This window comes from Protopterus annectens, chromosome 2.part1, assembly GCF_019279795.1.
Source record: "Protopterus annectens isolate FY-2018-M chromosome 2.part1, PAN1.0, whole genome shotgun sequence".
NCBI lineage: Eukaryota > Metazoa > Chordata > Ceratodontiformes > Protopteridae > Protopterus > Protopterus annectens.
Genome location: NC_056729.1, coordinates 1532525395 through 1532545338, shown reverse-complemented (window position 1 = coordinate 1532545338; position 19944 = coordinate 1532525395). Strand labels below are relative to the sequence as shown.

Genomic DNA, 19944 nt, shown 5'->3' with positions numbered 1-19944 from the left:
GTTAAAAATTTGATCCCATGTATCAAATTTTGTTAAAAAATCATTAAAAACTAGGGGCATTACATAGAGTGAAAACTTCCTTACAGACAGAGCCAGAAGATGTATAACCTCTGCTTTCTTACTGTCATCTCTCCTCTATGTTGCTCCAGTCTTCACTAACCTTCAAGTCTCACAACTGTAAAGACATGAGCAATGGTATAGTAAAAATAGCCAAATTTGAAATAAATTATAACACAGCACACCACCACCTAGCTCTCAGAAAATGAAACTGGTTAGAACAACCACATTACCTCTCTCTCTCTCTCTCGTTCTCTTTCTTTCTCTCTCGCTCTCAGCTGACTACATTAGGCAGACTTCTCTATAACCCAGAAAACTGCCCAGCCCTTAACAACCTAATACAACATTACTTCCCCTCAATGCATATGCCCCTGTATATCTCCAGGATAAATGACACTGTTATCTTCAACTTGCCATATTGTCAAGCAATTTCTCTTCATTCAGAATCCTGTGCCCTACAGCTTGTCATCACCAGTAGCAGGATAGTTTTACCTGAGTCTCCCAACCATATACCCCTCACCTCACAATTATAATATAATCTTTGTGATAGCCAAATATATATAATTACCAATGGACATGCTTTATACACCACCTCTTAAATACAATATTAACATTTTCTCCACCACCTAGTTCCTTTCTTCACATCTATTTATTTGAATTCCTAAACAATAATCACATGTTCTAGTATCCATTTGACAAACCCAATAATACACCTCTTCAAATGCTCAGTGTTCAATACCTACTAATGCATAAGCATTTTTATACTGTAATAGTTTGCCTTTTTTATATGAATGTAATCTTATTAGCAAATGAATGTGTAATGATGTATATTAAGTAATGTTAATGTTTTTCACCTCAAAAAGTTGACAAAATCAAAAGCAATCTTTTACTGTAAAGTCAGCAAATAATGCTGTCATTGAAACTGTAACTTACAATAAACTTCTAGGAGTTATAATAGACAGTCTCAAATATGACCACCTTGTACTGCACACCATTCAATCTACACACCAGACACTAGGCTCCCTTTATCGGATAAATGGATTCCTTACAGATACTGCAAGAAAAACTCTAGCCACCACCTTCTTACTGCCGACTCTTATATGCTGCTCCTATCTTAACAAACATAAACAATACTCAAAGAAACAAACTTGCCTCCTGCTACAATAAAATAGCTAAATTTGCCAGCAGTCTCCCTCATAGGACCCACAGTTGCCTTAGCTTAAAGCAATTAAACAGGCTTGAACCACACAACTGTCTAACATATTCATAACTGACTACAGCATACAAACTCATTCATCATCCAGAAAAATGCCCTGCATTACAAAACATATTAATACCCTCTGTCCAGTAAGGGACCTTTATACGAGTAACAAATTCTTATTACTTACAAATAGGTCAAGTAATGTTGTAGGAGACTCGCTCTACTCCCAATGTGTTGCTAAACTCTGGAATAGTATACCCACACAAATAAAACTCTCTGACAAACTCAGTACTTTTAAATCACTTCTTAAACAACATCTTAACCAATCCTGGTCCAGTACATGCTAATCACAGGGTTAAAACTTTTTCACTGTACAATACTATCCAAATACTCTCCTTAAACATAATATTCTCAACCTCTTACTAAAATGACAAAACAATTTTTATACATAACTGCTGCCTGTACAATCCTTTAAGTTGCACGTGTGCTTTCTCTTTAATAACTACCACGTCTGTAAAGTCTTAGAATGTATATGTATCAATGTAACTATTGTTTATGTATAAATGTAAATAAAAACATACCTACTCTGTGTTTGACTGGAACTTAATATAATGCAATGTAACCAAATGGAGCTTTTTCCCCCATGCCTCCACTGAAAATGGACATTGCCCAGTCGGACTTTCCTGGTAAACGAAGACATATAAATAAATAAAATGTCTTTTCATGTATATTACTGAAATTGTAATATGCTTTTCTCTCTAGACCTCTGCTGAAAAGGATTTTTTTGACTAAACCTAGTCAGACAAATCTGGTAAACAAAAGCAAAAATTAATTAAATAAATAAATAAATAAATAAATAGATACATAAATAAATACAATAAAATAAGTTAAAATAAACAGTAAAGGAAATACACTAGTAGCTTCCGATTTGATTAGATCGCTATTTATTTTGTTATATAGCTGCTGGACAGCTTCCATAATCATTAGTCTGTAATGGGGATAGAAGACATAAGACATCTGAAAAGACTGGTAGTGTGGAAAGACAGAAGAACCTTAAAAGACAGGAAATGAAACACTGTGCGATGAAAAGTGAATTGTTTGACTCCAACAAGACACCAATCAGTAAGATTAATGTTTAGAAGAAAACATTTAAAGTATGGAGCGGTGCATATCTGTCTGTGTGTGAACACTGTTGGAACTGTGTGCAGCTTGGAAAGGCATTTATTTGACTGACAACATTCACTGATCCTGACTGGAGAAAAGGGAATGTCCTATTACCACCTCCAGCTGCTGTAGTTTCCAGAGCTGAAACACAGTGGTGGAAGAAAGTTATGAATATATATTTGGATGGCACAGTGGTGCAACAGTAGCATTGTTATTCTTGGCTGGAGTGCCTTCTGTGCTGAGTCTGCATGTCCTCCCTGCATTCTTGTGGGTTTTCTCCAGTTCCTCCTATGTTACAAAGACATGCGTCTGGTGCATTTTTCCCTGGGCCTGCACTGAAAATTGGCTTCATTCCCAGTTGGACTTTCCCAGTAAACAAATATAAAATAAATTTATACTACACAGGTTTTCTTATAACCCAGTCATAAAACTTAGGTAGGCTTGTCTAGAACTTAGTCTAGCACTTTTTGCAGAGGATTAAGGCTATGACCTGTTAATGAACTATTTCCTCTTGTTCAGGCTTTGATTTAATCAGCCTTCATTTACCTACTGTACGAATGCGAGCAAATCACTTAAGCAGACAGTACTTTGAACAATTTAGAATTTGGGCAAGGGTCCTTAGTAGTCTCCCAGACTGCATGCCTGGTAATACTAATTATTTATGGGCATAGGCCCATGTTCATTGTTGTCCTCCAGAAGGCAAAGAACCTCTTCCTCAGAATTTTCTCCACAACTTCACAATTTTCACTGCCGCTGTTGTTAGAATAACAGGCCTGCAGAAGTTTTTTCTACACCCCATCAAATATCTTGTACAAGGCAGGTTATCACAGTTGCTATCTTACAGTCCTCAGGCACTTTTATAAGAGCTACTTCCTTCTTTCTGTTATGTACCTAAAGAAGCCCTTCTTCCCCCACTTGGCCACATCTGTATCAGTTAGAGCCTTTTCTGCCCTCATCTCCTTTCTTGCCCTTCTTCTTGCTTCCTTTTCCATGCCAGTTCCACCTACCCTTCCTCTCTCTTCCATCTCTTGTCTGCCCTGTATCCTGCAGTCATTTCTAACATCATATTTGTATGTGGTCACATTGGATTTCTCACCTATTTGCCTCTTCAACAAACCTTTATCCATAGACGTGTTCTAGATCGCTGTCCCATTCCCATAACTTGTCTTCTGCCATGGTTTGCCCTTAGTGTTCTAATTCTTTCTTGACCCTTTCCCTAGGTCTTCATATCCTTTCTCATAAAATCCCATGCATTTTCAACATATTTGTGTTCTTCCTCTTTCTCTCACTGTAAACAACATAGTGGCACAATCATGTCTGGCTAATGACATTATTATCTGGACATCCCTGACCCACTCTGTGTTGGTTAGGACCACATCCAGAATTCTGTCCATTCTGGTACAGTTCTATAGCAGTTTCCTGAGTATCATGTATCATCATCTATCAGTTTGATGCTTCAATTAGTTCTCTACAGTTAGCAGATCAGTAAGTAACATACTTGCCTTTGATGCTGGGAAGAACAGGAAGATGTGATTTCTATTCCCCTCACTAGGTGCTTCAATTTATTTTCCACTAGAGATACTACACTGCAGCATAAAATGGGTGCTGTATTCCTGAGGTTCCATCCATACCACATTCCCATCTGCAAAAGATGAGGGATGTACAAAATCTCATCCAGCTATCAAAATAAAAAAGTAGAAGAATTTCTCCTTTGTCCTGGTCAAAGTTTGCTAGTAAGTATGAATGCCAACTTGGGTGTCCCCTAAAAATACACAATTTCTAGTGGGACTAACTGGTCAACATAAGTAAAATAACACCTGCTACAGTTCCTGTGGCACAGGGTTTGATTCTGTCAGCCCTCATTTGCCTGCTGTGTGACCTTGAGCATGTTATTTAAGCAGACAACTTAACTTTGGACCAACTGGGAATTTAGACTAGGGTTATCAATGGTGTCATGGACTGCAAGCCTCATAATGCATGGAATATACTCTAGGCAGGATCTTTGAATCTATTAGTCTGCTCCTGGTCGATTTAGATCTCCTATGGCTATAACCCTCTCCTTCCTATTTACATCCACATTTTCTCCTTCAGTCTCTCATTCTCCTCCTTGACATGGCTGGGGAGTGATACTATGTATCAGTCTGCTAGTATTCATTCCCTTCCTTCCCACCTAAACCAGCAAGGCATGTACACTGTTTTCTGACCTTAATGCCTGCCTTCCTTTTCCAAAATGATAGTGGGATGAATGTGATGGTTGGTAGTGGAGGAACATCTAGGTTCATAAATTAGTACTTAGCTAGCTGCCCTTGTGTGTCATTTTAAAACTAGCCAATTATCCCATGTGAGAATCAAACCATGCATCTTGTGTCTGTAAGGTAAATGTCTTAATCATTATGCCAACATCCAGCCCCTATATGCCAACATCCCTAGGGGTGTCAAATTGGCACTGAATTTGTCTACAAAGATATTTGCAATAACTTTGGGCTCAAGGTGAGACAGGGACACAGTTTGGAAATAATCTTGTTACACTAATAGGCATAATTTCTAATTCTTTTATTATTTATTTATTTATTTACATTTGTTGACCGGGAGTGTCCGTCTGGACGTAGGTCCATTTTCAGCGGAGGCCCGGGGAGAAAAGCTCCACAGTTAAAATATACAGACAGTAGTTACATTGGATTTACATAGCAATTAACAATTTTTAATATTACACTGAATGGTGGATGGCGAGTGTTATCCCACTCTACAAAGGGGGAGCCACCACGGACCCCGGGAACTACCACCCCATTAGCCTAACAAGCCTGGTCTGCAAGGCCATGGAACGTATCATCATGGAACTTATAAACAAAGACATTGGTAACCTCCAAACTCTGGACCCCACCCAGTTCGGGTTTGTAAAAGGCAGATCATGTCTCCTAAACCTGATTGACTTCTTTGAAGCATTTGCCAAAGCCGTAAGACACAGCCTATCTAGATCCAAAGGCTTTTGACACCATCCTCCACTCTGAAATTATAAATAAACTCACAAAACTAGGTATAAGTTCCTATCGCACAAGATGGGTTGCCAACTGGCTCACCGACAGAACCCACACTGTGAAAGTAGCAGACTTAAAATCCGACTCCAGACCAGTGACAAGTGGAGTACCACAAGGATCAGTCCTGGGTCCTCTCCTGTTTGGCATCTACTTTTCTGAAGTACAGGTAGGACAGATGGCCTTTGGCTAACGAAGTTCGCAGATGACTGCAAACTAGGAGCCATAGTTGAGTCCCCAAATGATGTAGACATCCTACAGAAGGGCCTCACGGAGACAGATGCCTGGTGTCAGTGCCATGGCCTCAAGCTCAATGCCAAAAAGTGCATTGTCATCCCCTTTGGTAAAAACTCTGCACCCATGAGCTACCACATTGGTGGTAGTCTACTTAACACCGAAAGTGTGATAAGAGACCTTGGGACACAGGTAGACAGCAGCCTCTCCTTCGATAAACACATTGCCACAGTAGTCAGGAAATCCTTCTACGTGGCGCACCTCATCACAAAAGGCTTCTCATCCAGGAAAAAAGAGGTCATTGTTCCCATCTACTCGTCACTCATCAGACCCATTATAGAGTACAATGCCCCTTTCGGTATGTACCTCACAAGACATCTGCAACAACTGGAAAGGCCACAGAAATACCTCACAAAGAGGATTACTGGCCTCAAACAGATGCCCTATGCAGACCATCTCAAAAAACTCCAGCTTTACTCCGTCACATATCGCCTTCTCAGAGGCGATCTCTGCCTAACATACAAAGCTGTGTCAAACGTTGGACATGCTCCACCTAAGGAAATCCCAATCCCTCCAAGCTACATGCTCTAGGGACCTAAACCTTCTCACCACATTAAACAGGACATGCTGGAGGGATAGATTCCTGTCCCAGAGACTTCCCATACTCTGGAACAAACTACCTATCTTTATCAAGCAAAACTCCTCACTAGCTCTCTTCAAGAAAAATCTTGATGATTGTTTGGGAAATTCACCCTGGGGATCACCTCTGTGGCTCTGCTCAACAGGGGCACAGGTAAATAATCTTCTTTGCTGGTGAAAGCCAGGGTACCTTTTCAGCTAGGCTTGTATAGGCCCTAGGGCCGATAGCCTAGTACCCACCTATGAACCTATGAACCTATGGAGAAGAAGACCCTGTTTTTTATCTTTAGAGTAAGCAGTGACCTCTGGGCCTTAATGAGTCATGCACTGTTTGATGGCATGCTTGAGAGCTTTACTTATTAGTTTTAAATCCCTTTCGTATTGTGATAGAAGAGAGATGTTACAGATAGCTTAAAGTTTCTTTTTTTGTTGTAAAACTTTCTTATGTGAGAATTGCACCATATAGGTTTATTACTGAATTTACCATTATTCTGATGTCAGATGGGATGAAGGTCTGTAAATAATAGGAGGCCCATTTTAGAGTAATCACAAGCAACTGCAATGTTTTGAGGTTTTAAAGTGTGTTTTAATGGAGATAGTTACTGCTAGATGGTCAGATTTTACTAAGTGCCATTAGAGAGGGTAGAATCTGGTAAGCATAAGGGGAAAAAGATTATCACCCCCATTAAGGAGGGAAACAATTTGATCAATGGAATTAGCATTACTAAACCTGTGGAAGCTTTAAGAATATATTTTTTTACTAGTCATACAGGAATTCCAGTTCATAGTGGAGTAGTGTTACCATTAATAAGTGTAATTTGATGGAGAGCTGTTCACTCTGACTTGGATAACGAACATACTCAGAGGGAGACTCTGACAATGTAGCTCATAATGATGTGGGAGACAATTTTATTGAGCTTTACATATCCTACCACAAGTTCAAGTAAAATATCATGCATCCAGTAAGGTCTCTGAAAAAACGGATTCTCCTCCACACCTCCCTGGAGGCTTGAATGTAGAGTAGGAACTAAACCTGACAAGAAGAGATAGCATTATCTTTGCACTGGAACTTAATTTCTGTAAATGCTTAAATGTGTATATCTTCATGGTAGAAAAAGTCCTCAAACTCAGAGATGTTATTTTTTAAGCACTGAGCAGTGCTTCGTTGATATTGTCTGAATTAGAATTTGCTAAGTGGGTATGTCCAGAGACACAGTTTGCCTAAAGAAGGCACTGTGAGGCAGCAAAGATTTTCATTTTCATTTAACATAATAGTCATAAAGATATACTTTTATATTCCAGCTTGAAGTGCCGCTGTCCTTTCTGATGGAGCCCGACCATGACATAGACTTAGGCTATTTGTCTGGTTTCTCTCGCTCTGTCCTATAGCATTTGACAGAATAGTCTGTTTCCTCAGAAATAATAAAGAGGCTAATTATCCAAAAATTCAGCCTGACACACCTCAGATATACTGCACCAACTTTGAAAGGACTATAAAAAATAAGATGCCATGCTCTGCTGTGAAAATGGATAAACAAGAGGATGATGATGTAGAACAATTTTGCTGTTATTGGTACCCACTAACTTTGGCAGAACTGCTTGAATTCTCTGTTACCACAGCAGCAAATGTTGGACACAGTAGCAACACATCCAGGATGTGTGGTTTCTTCTGAAAATAGGAGTGTTTGAATTGCCAGGAAAAAGAAAAAGGAAAATTGGAAATAGTTTGATTTTTGTAAAAATCTGAATTGTTACTTTTTTTCCTGAGTGATGGGAGCCTCAGAGATAATTATAGTATGCGGGAGGTGGGGTAGGCTAAACACTGCAAATCACGTAGTTTCAGTCAAATGTCTGATCATAATTTTGTACACCCTTTACAAAGTGGTCTCAGTTTTTCACTAAATTCCAGACTGATTGGCCAGTGTAACTACACTGCCCATGCAAAATTATACAATATCTATATAACTTCTGATATTCTGTAATCTTTGCACATTCATTGCTGGCTACACGTTCTAGTCAGTTCTGCAAATACATCACTACAGTGCATGTTTTTTGCTTGTTTATTTTTCATTATTATTATTATTGTGCATAACTCCGTCACTGTATTAGTTCTCATTGCAAAGCAGTCTCAGAGCTTTCAAGTAATTTAGTTCACTGACTCCTTCTTTTGAAGTTCCAAACCACAGCACATTGTAACTGAATATGATGCAAAATGTCCAACTATCAACTTAATTATTTTCTACAGCTCATCATAAATGTGTAATAGGCATTTGTGATCACATAGTTTTTAATACAAACAGCTGTGCGTATCAGTCTTGGTTAGTAGTAGACTTGAGTATCCCAGAATATAGCCAACCATTTAAATTGTGATTCCGCTGGTGCCACATCTGTTGCCACTCATGTTATGTACCTGTTCAGGTATCCTAAGATATTTTATCAAATCTAAGAGGATAACAAAAAACTAATTTTCTAAGCCATGAGTGAGGTCACACAGAAACATACTCATTTCAATTCATTTTTTTCACTTCTCTCTACCAAAATTACTTTCATATACACAACAATTTCTACACAATTTAATGGCAGGTGAAAATAGGTGAAATCCATTCCCAGAGCTGTAGTTGTTACTACTGATTCTCTCATATTTAAATTTAAAAGGTAGATTGGATTAAACCTTAACATTATATATTTTCTAACAAAAAAAATGCTGTAAATCTAAGATGGTGAGAGAAGGTGGCACTCTCAAGCCAAACTCTAAAAAAAAAAAAAAAAAGTGCAGCATATTCTGATTTGGCAAAAAAGCTGCTCCCACCTCACATGTCATAAATGGTACTGTTCTTCATACAGATACACTTTTCAGAAACCTTGGTGCTTATGTGAATAACTGTCATGTTTTCACCGTAGTCTAGAAATTCTTCTATTTGGCCATTTAACTTCTAAGAAAATACCTTCAAGATCCAAAGAAATTATTCTAGCACAGTACTCTTCCCTTATCAGACCAATTATCGAATGTAATGCCCTCTTTAATATACACAAATTCAACCATATCACTCTACATGAAAAGCCCCAAAGATTTCTACCCACAAAATACTGAAGGCATTAAGTTCTTCAACTATCCTGATAGAGTAACATAACTCTTATACTCCATAACCTACTGGCTGTTGCAAGGTGACCTGCATCTTGCTTTTTGAGCCATGAAAGAGAAAAACCTATTTGACTTCCTATTTCTTCACAAAACCAGTGGATCTACAAATGCCCACACAAGGGAACTAAGGCCTTACCAACAAATAATCAGGGCTCACTGGTAGAACAGGTTCTGAACTCAAGGTATTCCCAAACTATGGAATATGTTACCATTACAGGTCAAATAAAGTTCTACTTTGCCTCCCATTAGGGATAATCTTGATGAGTAGACACAAACTTATACCAGGAACATAATTCTAATCTGTACAGATTTTTGCAGAATGTCCAGATTTTTGCCTCATATTTTGGTCCATTTTTCATAAAATTGTGGTTTTCTGGCAAATTAGTGGCAATTCATTAAATATTGAAATTAGAAAATAATGACATGTATTTCAGTTTCAGGCTTCATATCCTTCAGAAAATTCATGCTTATGCAAAACCTGTCATTCTATCAACATTCTAAGTTTGTAAGAACGATATTTAAAAGTTGTCCCTATTTTTGAGCCTTTGTCCCACTTCTATTTATGGCTTTTTGTCCAGATTTCGTGTTGTAAGAGGTTGAGAGGTATGCAAGATCATCATCCATAGGCCTGATCAGTTTGGGAGACAGGCAGTATTAACTGCTTATATAGGGTGCCAAGAATGTTTAAGTATTTCTGCTTAAAGGTGCATATGGTTAGTCATCTCATGTACCCAGTGATCACTTGCCTAATATTGTTCTTTTGTTTCATTGATTAGTACTTATGACTAAAAGATTTCTGAAGTGATAGTGTCACTGAAAGTAATTTGGCACACATACTGGAGCGGAAAAGTATTTAGCCGCGGTGGTATGGCGGTAGCTTTGTTACCTCACAGCAAGAGGTTCTCCCATTCGATTCTCGGCGTGGCTTGGGAGTGCCTTCTGTGTGGAGTCTGCATGCCCTCCCCGCTGTTGGGTAGTGTTCAAAAGACATGTGTGCGTAAATGGGTGTGCCTTCGTTGAAGGTTGGGCGTCGAGCTGGCACCTCGGCATTTTGTAAAAATCTACTGCCAATCATTAGCGGGACGGAGTTCCGCTGTGGCGACCCCTTACCGGGAAAAAGCTGAAAAGACAAACAACAACAACAACTGGAGTGGAAAAGTCATGGAGTCATTAAATACATTTAAAATGACTGAACCCAGGACAAACCTCTGTGGGACACAGCTAGTCATTTGTTTAGTCACAGAAACTTACCTACTAACCTCTATCCTCATTTCCATGCTAACAACTTTTTCAGCTGTAAGGACAAGTCAATGCCCACTCATACCTACTTTATCATTTCAAGTAGCCTTGTACATGGAACAGAGTTAAAGGCTTTGCTGAAATCCATTTTAAGTCACATTCACAGAAATACTTCTGTCCGCTTCTCGGGTAAACCAGTTAGAGAACTACAATAGGTTACTCAGGCAAGCTTGACCTGTTGTAAATCCCTGTTTAGATTGCGCTGATCACCATGTAAGTCTAACACTCAGGACAGATCCTTATCATTTGCTGACTACAGATGTCTGGTCCATTTTGATTTAATTCACTCTATTTTCTTGCCTGATTTATTCTTCTTAATGTGTGTTGAGCATATCACATAACGTCTCTATTACTGAGTTTATATAGTTGGTAACTATAACTTTATTTCCTCTTCTCAACATAAATTTCACTATTTTTCTATTCTTCTATCAAGCAATATTTGAGAACCTGATGTTCTACCATTAGCCCTTACATCTTCATATACCATGGAACTTATTTAAATAATTTCTGTTTTCTGCTACAAAGCAATTTAAACTACATTCCCACTTGTGCTGTTGTAGGGCAGTGGTTGTTGCCCTCACTGTTATCAGGTTAGACTAGCCTACCAGATCACCTATAACTGCCCAGGTTGTTCTCTTTCTCTTTTACTCTTTCCCACAGTCTAACTCTGGCCATCTTTTCAATGTTTGTATCCATTTACTAATGAACAAGGTAGCTTTGTAAATAAAGATAATGTACAACTATTTGTTTAGATTGCTGATTTAGTACAATAATAATAGCAACGTAAAGACCAAAGGCCCTTCCACTTTTTCCCATGATACCAAGTCATTATTTATTTTCTTCCTATTAGTGCAGAAGATTAACCCTATAAGCTATTAACAAGCATTGTTGTTCTGGGTTTGATTCCCTCAGCCTTCACTTGCCTACTGCAAGACTTTGAGAAAGTCAGTAAACCAGACATTGCTTTGGAATTTGGGCTATGCTCCATAATTGTTATCTGGACTACATGTCTAACAACTACTTAGGAACCATGTGGGACTTCTACCTCCCAATCTAAATCGTATTGTAACAATTCTGCTATTTTTTCCTTAATAATTTATATAAAAATGTTAATAATGTTAATATAAAAGTGAAAAAACAAAATGATTTTTTAATTGCAATTTATTTACTAGATATCAAGTGCTATTCTTCTGTAAAGAAGTCAGGAAACATCGATTAGCAGTTATTCAGAACCATATGCTGTAACTGTTATAGAAAGTGAATTTACCAAGCAAGTTGTAAATAGGCCTCTATACTTACGGCTTGATCCTAGCTGAACCCTGTTTTTTTTCCACCAGCAGGTTTACAGTCTCTGTCTGCTGTGAACTTCCTGTTACGATGGAAACCACATTCACACTGCTGTTTTGTCTGTCCATACTGATGACTGCCATAGAGCTTGGTAAAGCAGGTAAGAATAAATACTTTTCAGTGTTGTTGAAATTCTCTCAAGTTTCCTTCTGTATGTATGAAAATGTTAAAATAATAAATACTGAGCGTATGTTCTGGAACCTCAGTTGGTGATAGTCAGTTTTCCATTACATCAATTAATTTTATTAGCAGGTTGAAGCTGTTTTCATAAAAATGAAGTTCAGAGGGGGTAGCAATTGGCATTGAGTGGGATTGTGAAAATTCTGATTTGAAGAATACTTAATATTTGTTATAATGAAATGATTATTTTGACTTAACCAGCTCTTTCTCTCCAATTTCAAAATAAGGCCAATGTTTTTTCCTGTTTTATGTAAAGCAGTGCCTCAGAATTGTTTAAGGCTATGGTATTATAGTGGGATACCCCGGTGCATGGACAGGAGCATGGGAGTTTTGCCTTTACTCAAAAGCAAAATGCTAGAGTTTTTATTGCTGCATCTAATATTGCTTTCTGTCAATATCAGTATTTCTGGTAATATTTTCATGAAGCATGATTTCTGGTATCAATTTTTAATTATTTATTTCTTAAGTGGGTAAGTGGACTGGTACAAGACCATTTTCAGCTACATGCCAGACCTAAGGCATTATACAAGTTTAAAAGTTACATGCAAGTATAAATGTTCAAAAACAGTCTGTAGAGAAAACATTGTCACAGAGTACAATGTACCAAATATAATTCAGTTGTACTAAAATAGCACAGACACAATCGCGTCACATAACATATGTTTATTGCCCACTGCAGTGGTATTTTCCACAAATGAGCATGCATATAGAGAACAACAGCATCCCAAAAGCACAAAGGCCTGACAGATGGCACACTGGGTTTAATCATGTGAAGCAGCAAGGCAGAACAAACACAGACAAGATAGTGGGTACCCTCCTCTAGCATTGTTCCTAGAACAAGTTTTAATATTAACCAATCCCAGCTAGTACTGATGCCTTTCCAACACTAGGTTCACAAGAACAAGAAGTTTATTCATATTTAAGACCATTCTCATCTCAATTTGAGGGCCATGGTGGTGCAGCGGTTAGCATTGTCGCCTCCCAGCAAGAGGTTCTCCCGTTCGATTCTCAGCTGGAGTGCCTTCTGTGTGAAGTCTGCATGTCTTCCCCGGTCGAGTGACGTTAAAGACATGCAGGTAGGTGCGAGCGTGAATGGGTGTGCCTTCCTTGAAGGTTGGATGTCAGGCTGGCAACTCAGCACTGTAAAAATCCACTGCCAATCATTAGCAGACCGGAATTCTGCTGTGGCAACCCCTAACCAGGAAAAGCCGAAAGACATTACTTTTACTCATCTCAGTTTGATTTGTTCATGTCCTTCCACATCACTGTTGCAGTGTTCATAACATGTGGGATCTCCTGCCAAGGATAAACCAACATCTGACCAGTGTAGCAAAACCTTGACATCCTTTAACATTGTACATTAGATGTATGCTCTCAGCTTAAGCATAGGGCAAAAAGGTAATGTACAAATTCTCCATATTCAGAACTTCTTTGTTGCCAGCCTGAATGGCAGAGTTGAATGTCGGTCTGAACACCTATCACTGAGCTGGTTTCTACAGAGCTATTTACAGATAAGTGGCCGAATGGGGTTTCTTCTTTTTCTTTCTTTACTAGCGTACTTAGCATTCATTAGCATTCAAGTCATCCAGGAAGGGAAAATGTCAGTGTGGGAGACAGATTCCCTATAAAGACCATCACAAAAAGTGTTTGTTCTGCATAGGTGGTTCACATGATCATACCCAGTGTACCATTTGTCAGGCTTTTATTTCCAAAATGCTTCAAAGCCATCTGTCCTCTCTACTTATCTAGAGAACCATTGTCACAAACTTTTGATCCAGGGTACCATGGCTGAATCCACCCACCCCAAGGAACATCTGTCTCTTAAAACAAGAGCAAGAAGTCTTGGACTGACTCTGCTGCTGTCCAACCTCTGCCACACATCTTTCTTGAGGTGAGTGAGGACCCTAAAGACTGTCCAGTGCAGATGCCAGTTTCCGCTGACTTGACTGTATCAGAGGCCAGCAGGGAACCAGCTTTTCACATGTCCTCTGAGATAATGCAAATGTCTGCAGCAGATATTGAGGGGGAACCACCTATAATAATTTCTGAAGGGCCTAAGGGGATTCCCCAGATTATTGTGAGAAAAGCCACTGAAGAAGCAGTAGAAAACTAAGCACATTCTTCCCAGTGCTAAGGATCCTCAGATGAAATGGCACGATTTTACTCAGGGCTTGTTTAATGCCCTGTTGGATTTAAGAAAAAGTCAGGGAGTGTCTTTTCCTGCTTATCCTTGGTCCTCTTCTCCAGCTAAAAGGACAAGAGAGTCTGATTCTTCAGATGAGGAGTTGAGTCATTGGCCTACACCTCACAAATTACCTCTCCTTTGGACTATGAGTCTGAAGTAAAGGATTCCTTGAGTCCTGACTCTCCCTTTGGGGACACAGCAGTTTGCATGAGGGATTATTCACGTGTCTCATATTCTAAGAAGGTTATTATGAGCTGTTACAGATGGAATCTCCTAAACCTTTTATGCATTGCTGTATCCTTCTGCAGCTGATTCTTTGGATCCTAATTCCCAACCTCCATCACCTTAGAAGAGTGACCATTTTTATAAATTGCCTGAGGCATTTAAGTACCTCTACAAGAGTCCTTCTTCAGACCTTGTTGTGGTCTCTCTTTCTGATGACAAGCCAGCCAAGCTTTTTCCCCTCTTGCAATCTCATTCTGAAAAAGACAATGGGGCTATGGAGAGGTCAGGGAATTAGTGTACACTTCTGCCACTCTGGCCTACAATGTAATCAAACCCATACGACCAAGTATATGTTGGACCTTTTGTCACAGCTTAGAGGGGGTCAGATCCTCTGATGGTTTACTATAATAAGGTCGAACCGGACCCCATCAAATGATGGGATCATCAACCCACATCCAGGAAAGCAACAATGTCGAATCCCAACATTGTCAAAATACAACTCGACTTTGACCTCAGAACGGGCTTTAACATGGGTTGAGATAGGGGCGAGATTCATAGTTCGACAATGTCAGGTTCGACATTGTCGCTGTTTGGCCTCCGGACTTCAAGTGAAGTGGGTTCGACCAATCCCACTTCAACCTTACCATAGCAAACCCTTCCTGACTCTGAAGGAAAGAATGTTACCTCCTCCTTATTAAGTTCCACTTCTCAGGTTGCCCGTCACTGTAGCAAATGAAGTTATGATGTAGCTGATGCATCCTGCAGTGCTGCTGCTTCTGGTTCAGTTATGAGGAGGTACTTTTGTCTTTGCCTCCAGGCTTTACCTGATGATACTAAGGCCAAGCTCCTAAATGCTTCTTTGGACAATCAGAATCTCTTTGGTACAGCTTTGGTAAAGTGATGCAGGATATCAAGCAAATCTTTATTTCTACCATACCCAATTTTCAGAAAAAACATCCTTCATCCTTCTATGCCTTCCATTGTGCATAGGCAACCTTGTCAGCCGTCTAAAGGGAAAAAGGGTTCCTAAGCATATTTTCGCTGATAAAGCCACCCAGACTGAATTAAAACCATTCCAATATTAGCTTCTCTTCCTTCTTCCAAGGTTCTGTCGCTGACAACCTTATAATCTTTGCTTCCCCTTTCTCTCATTCCTGCAAGGGAGTTTCTCAGAATCCCAGCGTTCATGACATCTACCATTCCCACGCTCCTCTTTGCCAAGCTTCACATATGAAAACTTCAGTGGTACCTAAAGATAGTTTGGCTCCAACAATGCCACCCTCTGGAGTTTCCAGTTCCCTTACTTCCTTGTCTCAGACTCATATTGCGCTGGTAGATTCAGTAGATCTCCCTCACTCCAAGACTGCCTTTTCAGACTCCTATCTGCACTCACCAGCTATTCACAGACATGTCTGATCTGGGGTGGGAAGCCTATTCCAACAATATGAGGGTTCAGGGTCTATGGCTGCTTCACAAGTGGTCAAACCACATCAATATAAAATAAATGAGGGAGCTCATTCTTACTCTTCAGGCATTCCATTCTTTTTGGTGTCCAAGCCCTTTAAAGGTTTTTACAGACAGCACCACAGTCATGTGGTACATAAGTTCATAGGTTCATAGGTAAGTACTAGGCTATCTGCCCATGGGCATTTATAGGCCTAGCCACAGAGTGATGGCTTTCGCCTCACCATTAGATTAGTAACCTGGGCCTCTGTCAACAGGGCTCCTGAAGTGATCCCAGGGTAGAACTTACAATTACCCATCCACTCATCAAGATTTCTCTTGAAGAGGGTCAGAGAGGAGCTCTGTCAAATATGGATTGGGATTCTATTCCAGAGTGAGGGGAGTTGCTGGGACAGGAATCTATCCCTCCAGCATGTCCTGGTTACTGTTGTACATAGGTTCAAGTCGCTAGAACGAGTGGTTCTGAGGGATCTCGTTTTTTTGAGGTGAAGCATGTCCATTAGTTCAGGGTTTGACCTGGCCCTATAGGTCAGGCATAGGTCACCTCTGAGCAGACGGTAAGCGACTGAGAAGAGCTGGAGCTTTTTTAGTCGTGCTTCATATGGTAATTGTTTAAGGCCCTTAATCCTCTTAGTGAGGTACTTCTGTGGTCTTTCTAGTTGTTGCAGGTGTCTAGTGAGGTACATCCCAAATGGGGAATTGTACTCTATTATGGGCCTAATGAGTGAGGAGTAAAGGGGCACAATCACCTCCTTGGATCTGGATGAGAAACCCTTTGTGATCAGGTGTGCCACATAGAAGGATTTCCTGACCGTTTTGGCTATGTGGTTATCAAAGGAGAGCATGCTATCTACTTGGGTACCCAGGTCCCTAATTACTTCTTCTGTACTTAGTGGATTCCCATCTATGTGGTAGTTTGTAGGTACTTTGTTTTTCCCAAATGGGATTACTATGCATTTTTTGGCATTTAGCTTGAGGCCGTGACTTTGACATCAGGTGTTTGTCTCTGTGAGACCCTTTTGCAGGATGTCTGTGTCAGCTGGAGAGTCAATTATTGCACCCAATTTACAGTCATCTGCAAACTTGGTTAGCCACAGTCCCTCCACCTTTGCCTGTACTTCAGAGAAATATATACCGAACAGGAGGGGTCCCAGGACTGAGCCCTGTGGGACTCCGCTTGTGACTGGTTTAGAGTCAGACATGGCACCTGCCACTCTTACCGTGTGGGTTCTGTCTGAGAGCCAATTGGCAACCCATCTCGTGACATGGGGGTTGATATTTAAGCTGGTGAGCTTGTCTGTGATTCCTGAGTGTGGGATGGTGTTGAACACCTTAGCAAGGTCCAGATATGCTGTGTGGACCACCTTCCCTTCATCTATGGCCTTGGTGACTGTTGCGAAGAAGTTGGCCAAGTTCAGGAGGCAAGATCTGCCTTTAACAAAGCCGAACTGGGTGGGGTCCATTGTCTGGAGGTTCCCAATGTCCCTGTTAATGAGCTCCATGATAATGCGTTCCATGGCTTTGCAGACCAAGCTAGTCAAGCTTATAGGGAGATAGTTCCCAGGGTCAGTTGTGGCACCACCTTTGTGGAGTGGTACAACTGTTGCTGTACGCCATTCTTTGGGTACATAGCCTGTAGAGAGGCTGAGTTTTAATAGTGATTTGAGATGGGGGGTTAGTTCATTTTGAAGCTCGTGTAAGATAATAGATCATAGATCATAGATTAGTACTAGATCATAGATCATAGATTAGTACTAGGCTAATTGCCCCTTTAGCCATTTTTTAGCCCTAGCCACTATCTCTTGAGAGACTCAAACCCTGCACCTTGTGTTTGTAAGGTAAACACCTTAACCATTAGGCCACCCTCCCAACTGGGATAGCATCTGGTCCCACTGATGCTGTGTTTTTGGCCTTTGCAAGGGCTGTCTTTACTTGTGTGTCTGAGATATCTGGAGCACCACATTCTTCTGGGATGGGTGCTAGCCCCTTTGGTGGAGAGGAGGGGGTGAAGTTTGCACTGAACTTGTCAGCCAGGATGTTGGCAATGTCGGTTGGTTCAGTGTATTTATGGCCATTATGCACTAGCTCGGAGCATATCTGAGAGTTTGCCCCTAGACTCTTGACATAGTTAAAGAAGGCCTTGTGGTTATCCTTAGAGTCATTGGCTATTTTTCTTTGAAGTTGGCCTTGGATGATTTAATGAGGGAGCACAGTTTTTTTACTGATGTTAATCAGAGATGCCTTCTTATTTTGGGATTTTGTTCTATCTTGCAGGAGTTTCCTCCTTCTGTTGTAAAGTTTATTTATGGCTGGGGTCCACCAGACTGCCTTCCTCATTTTTGAGGAGTTGATCTTGGTTTTACGGATGGCTTGGTCCATGCATTCTTGAAGGTGTTCATAGAATGCACTTGTAAAGGATTCTGCCGATGGGTCATCATTTTCCATTTGATTGGGAGCTTTGAAACTTCCCATCTCAGTCTTGAAGAGTGTGAAGTTGGCTTTAGAGAAATGTTTTACCTGGATTTCCTTGACTGGGGGGGTCAGGATGTGGATGTCCAGTGTGATTAGTTTGTGATCTGATCTTACCAATGATGAGCTTACCTCAGATGTGGAACATAGGTTCCCCATGTTAGTGATGATCAGGTCCAGTATGTTGTCACCTCTTGTGGGAGTGGTGGCCAGCTGTTCAAGGGCGTTTGAGTTTATAAACTAAAGGAAGCATTGGGCTAGGGCGTTTGAGCTTGAGTAGTTTTCCCAGTCAATGTTTGTATAGTTGAAGTCACCCAGTAGCATGGTGTTGGATAGAATCTTCATACTTTCTAATGTTCTCAGGAATGCTGCGTGAGGGTCCTGAGACAAGGTGGGAAATCTGCAGCAAGCTATAAATTTAACAGTCAATTTACCCGCTGTCAATTGCACTTGGATGGTCTAAGATTCCGCGTGCTATGCTACTAACCTGGAGGTGCGGGTGTTCTTGATGAATATGGACACACCTCCTCCTTTTGTGTTCCGGTCCTGGTTTTGGGACCTAAAGGTATGGTAGGAGTTATAGCCTGGTAGTGCTGGGATGCTCTCTGGAGCCTTGAACCAGGTTTCTGTCACTGCACATACGTCAATTTCTTCCATACCAAGGAGAGCCTTGAGTGCGTGCATTTTGAGGTTTAGACTTCTGGCGTTGAGCAGCATTACCCTCAGTTTTTGTTTATTATTGTTGTTTATGGGGGCGGGTTTGTCTTTTGAGCCTTGCCTAAAAAAGGCAGTATTGGGGCGGCAAGAGTCTTGGACAGTATTCGAAAGCCCAGGGGCGACAGGTGCAAGCCATCTCTGGCGAAGCAATGTGGCTTGTCAAGCATGTCGTCCCAGGCTAACAAGTACTGGATCCCCTTTGAATGACATCAGTAGTTTAACCAATTGTTGAAACTGATCATTATTTCTTCATATGCTGGCATCATTTTGGGTGAGGGCAAGATACATCAACCAACAGGGGGGCATAAGGTCTTATCTTTGTTGCAGACTAGCCCTTCATGCCTGAGATTTGGCTATCCACAATCAAATAACCTTTCAGGTGATATACATCCCTTTAGAGCACAATTTAGTGGCAGACTCCCTGAGCAAGTCCTTGACACAACCTTACAAATGGATGTTTCACAGAGAGGTGTTTCAGGGCATAGAACATCGGTGGGATATTTCTCAAGTGGATCTATTTGCCTCTGCTCTGAACAGGCAACTTTCTCACTTCTGTTCCAGAGTCCCAAATCATCTGACTTGGAAGGTG

The 19944-nt window shown here is 40.5% G+C and overlaps 1 protein-coding gene across 4 annotated transcripts in view; it reads left to right on the top strand.

Moving 5' to 3' along the window:
* The window catches only part of LOC122794523 (probable glutamate receptor), a 1137906-nt gene that overhangs the window by 217418 nt on the left and 900544 nt on the right, over positions 1-19944 (top strand). For 2 of the 4 annotated variants that reach the window (XM_044062989.1, XM_044062988.1), the window contains exon 2: positions 12109-12215. In XM_044062989.1, coding sequence (XP_043918924.1) covers positions 12146-12215 — 70 coding nt within the window. In that variant the 5' untranslated portion in view covers positions 12109-12145. Of the gene's footprint in view, positions 1-12105; positions 12216-19944 lie in introns of all 4 variants that reach the window. The other 2 variants (XM_044062987.1, XM_044062986.1) reach the window with 1 other exon arrangement.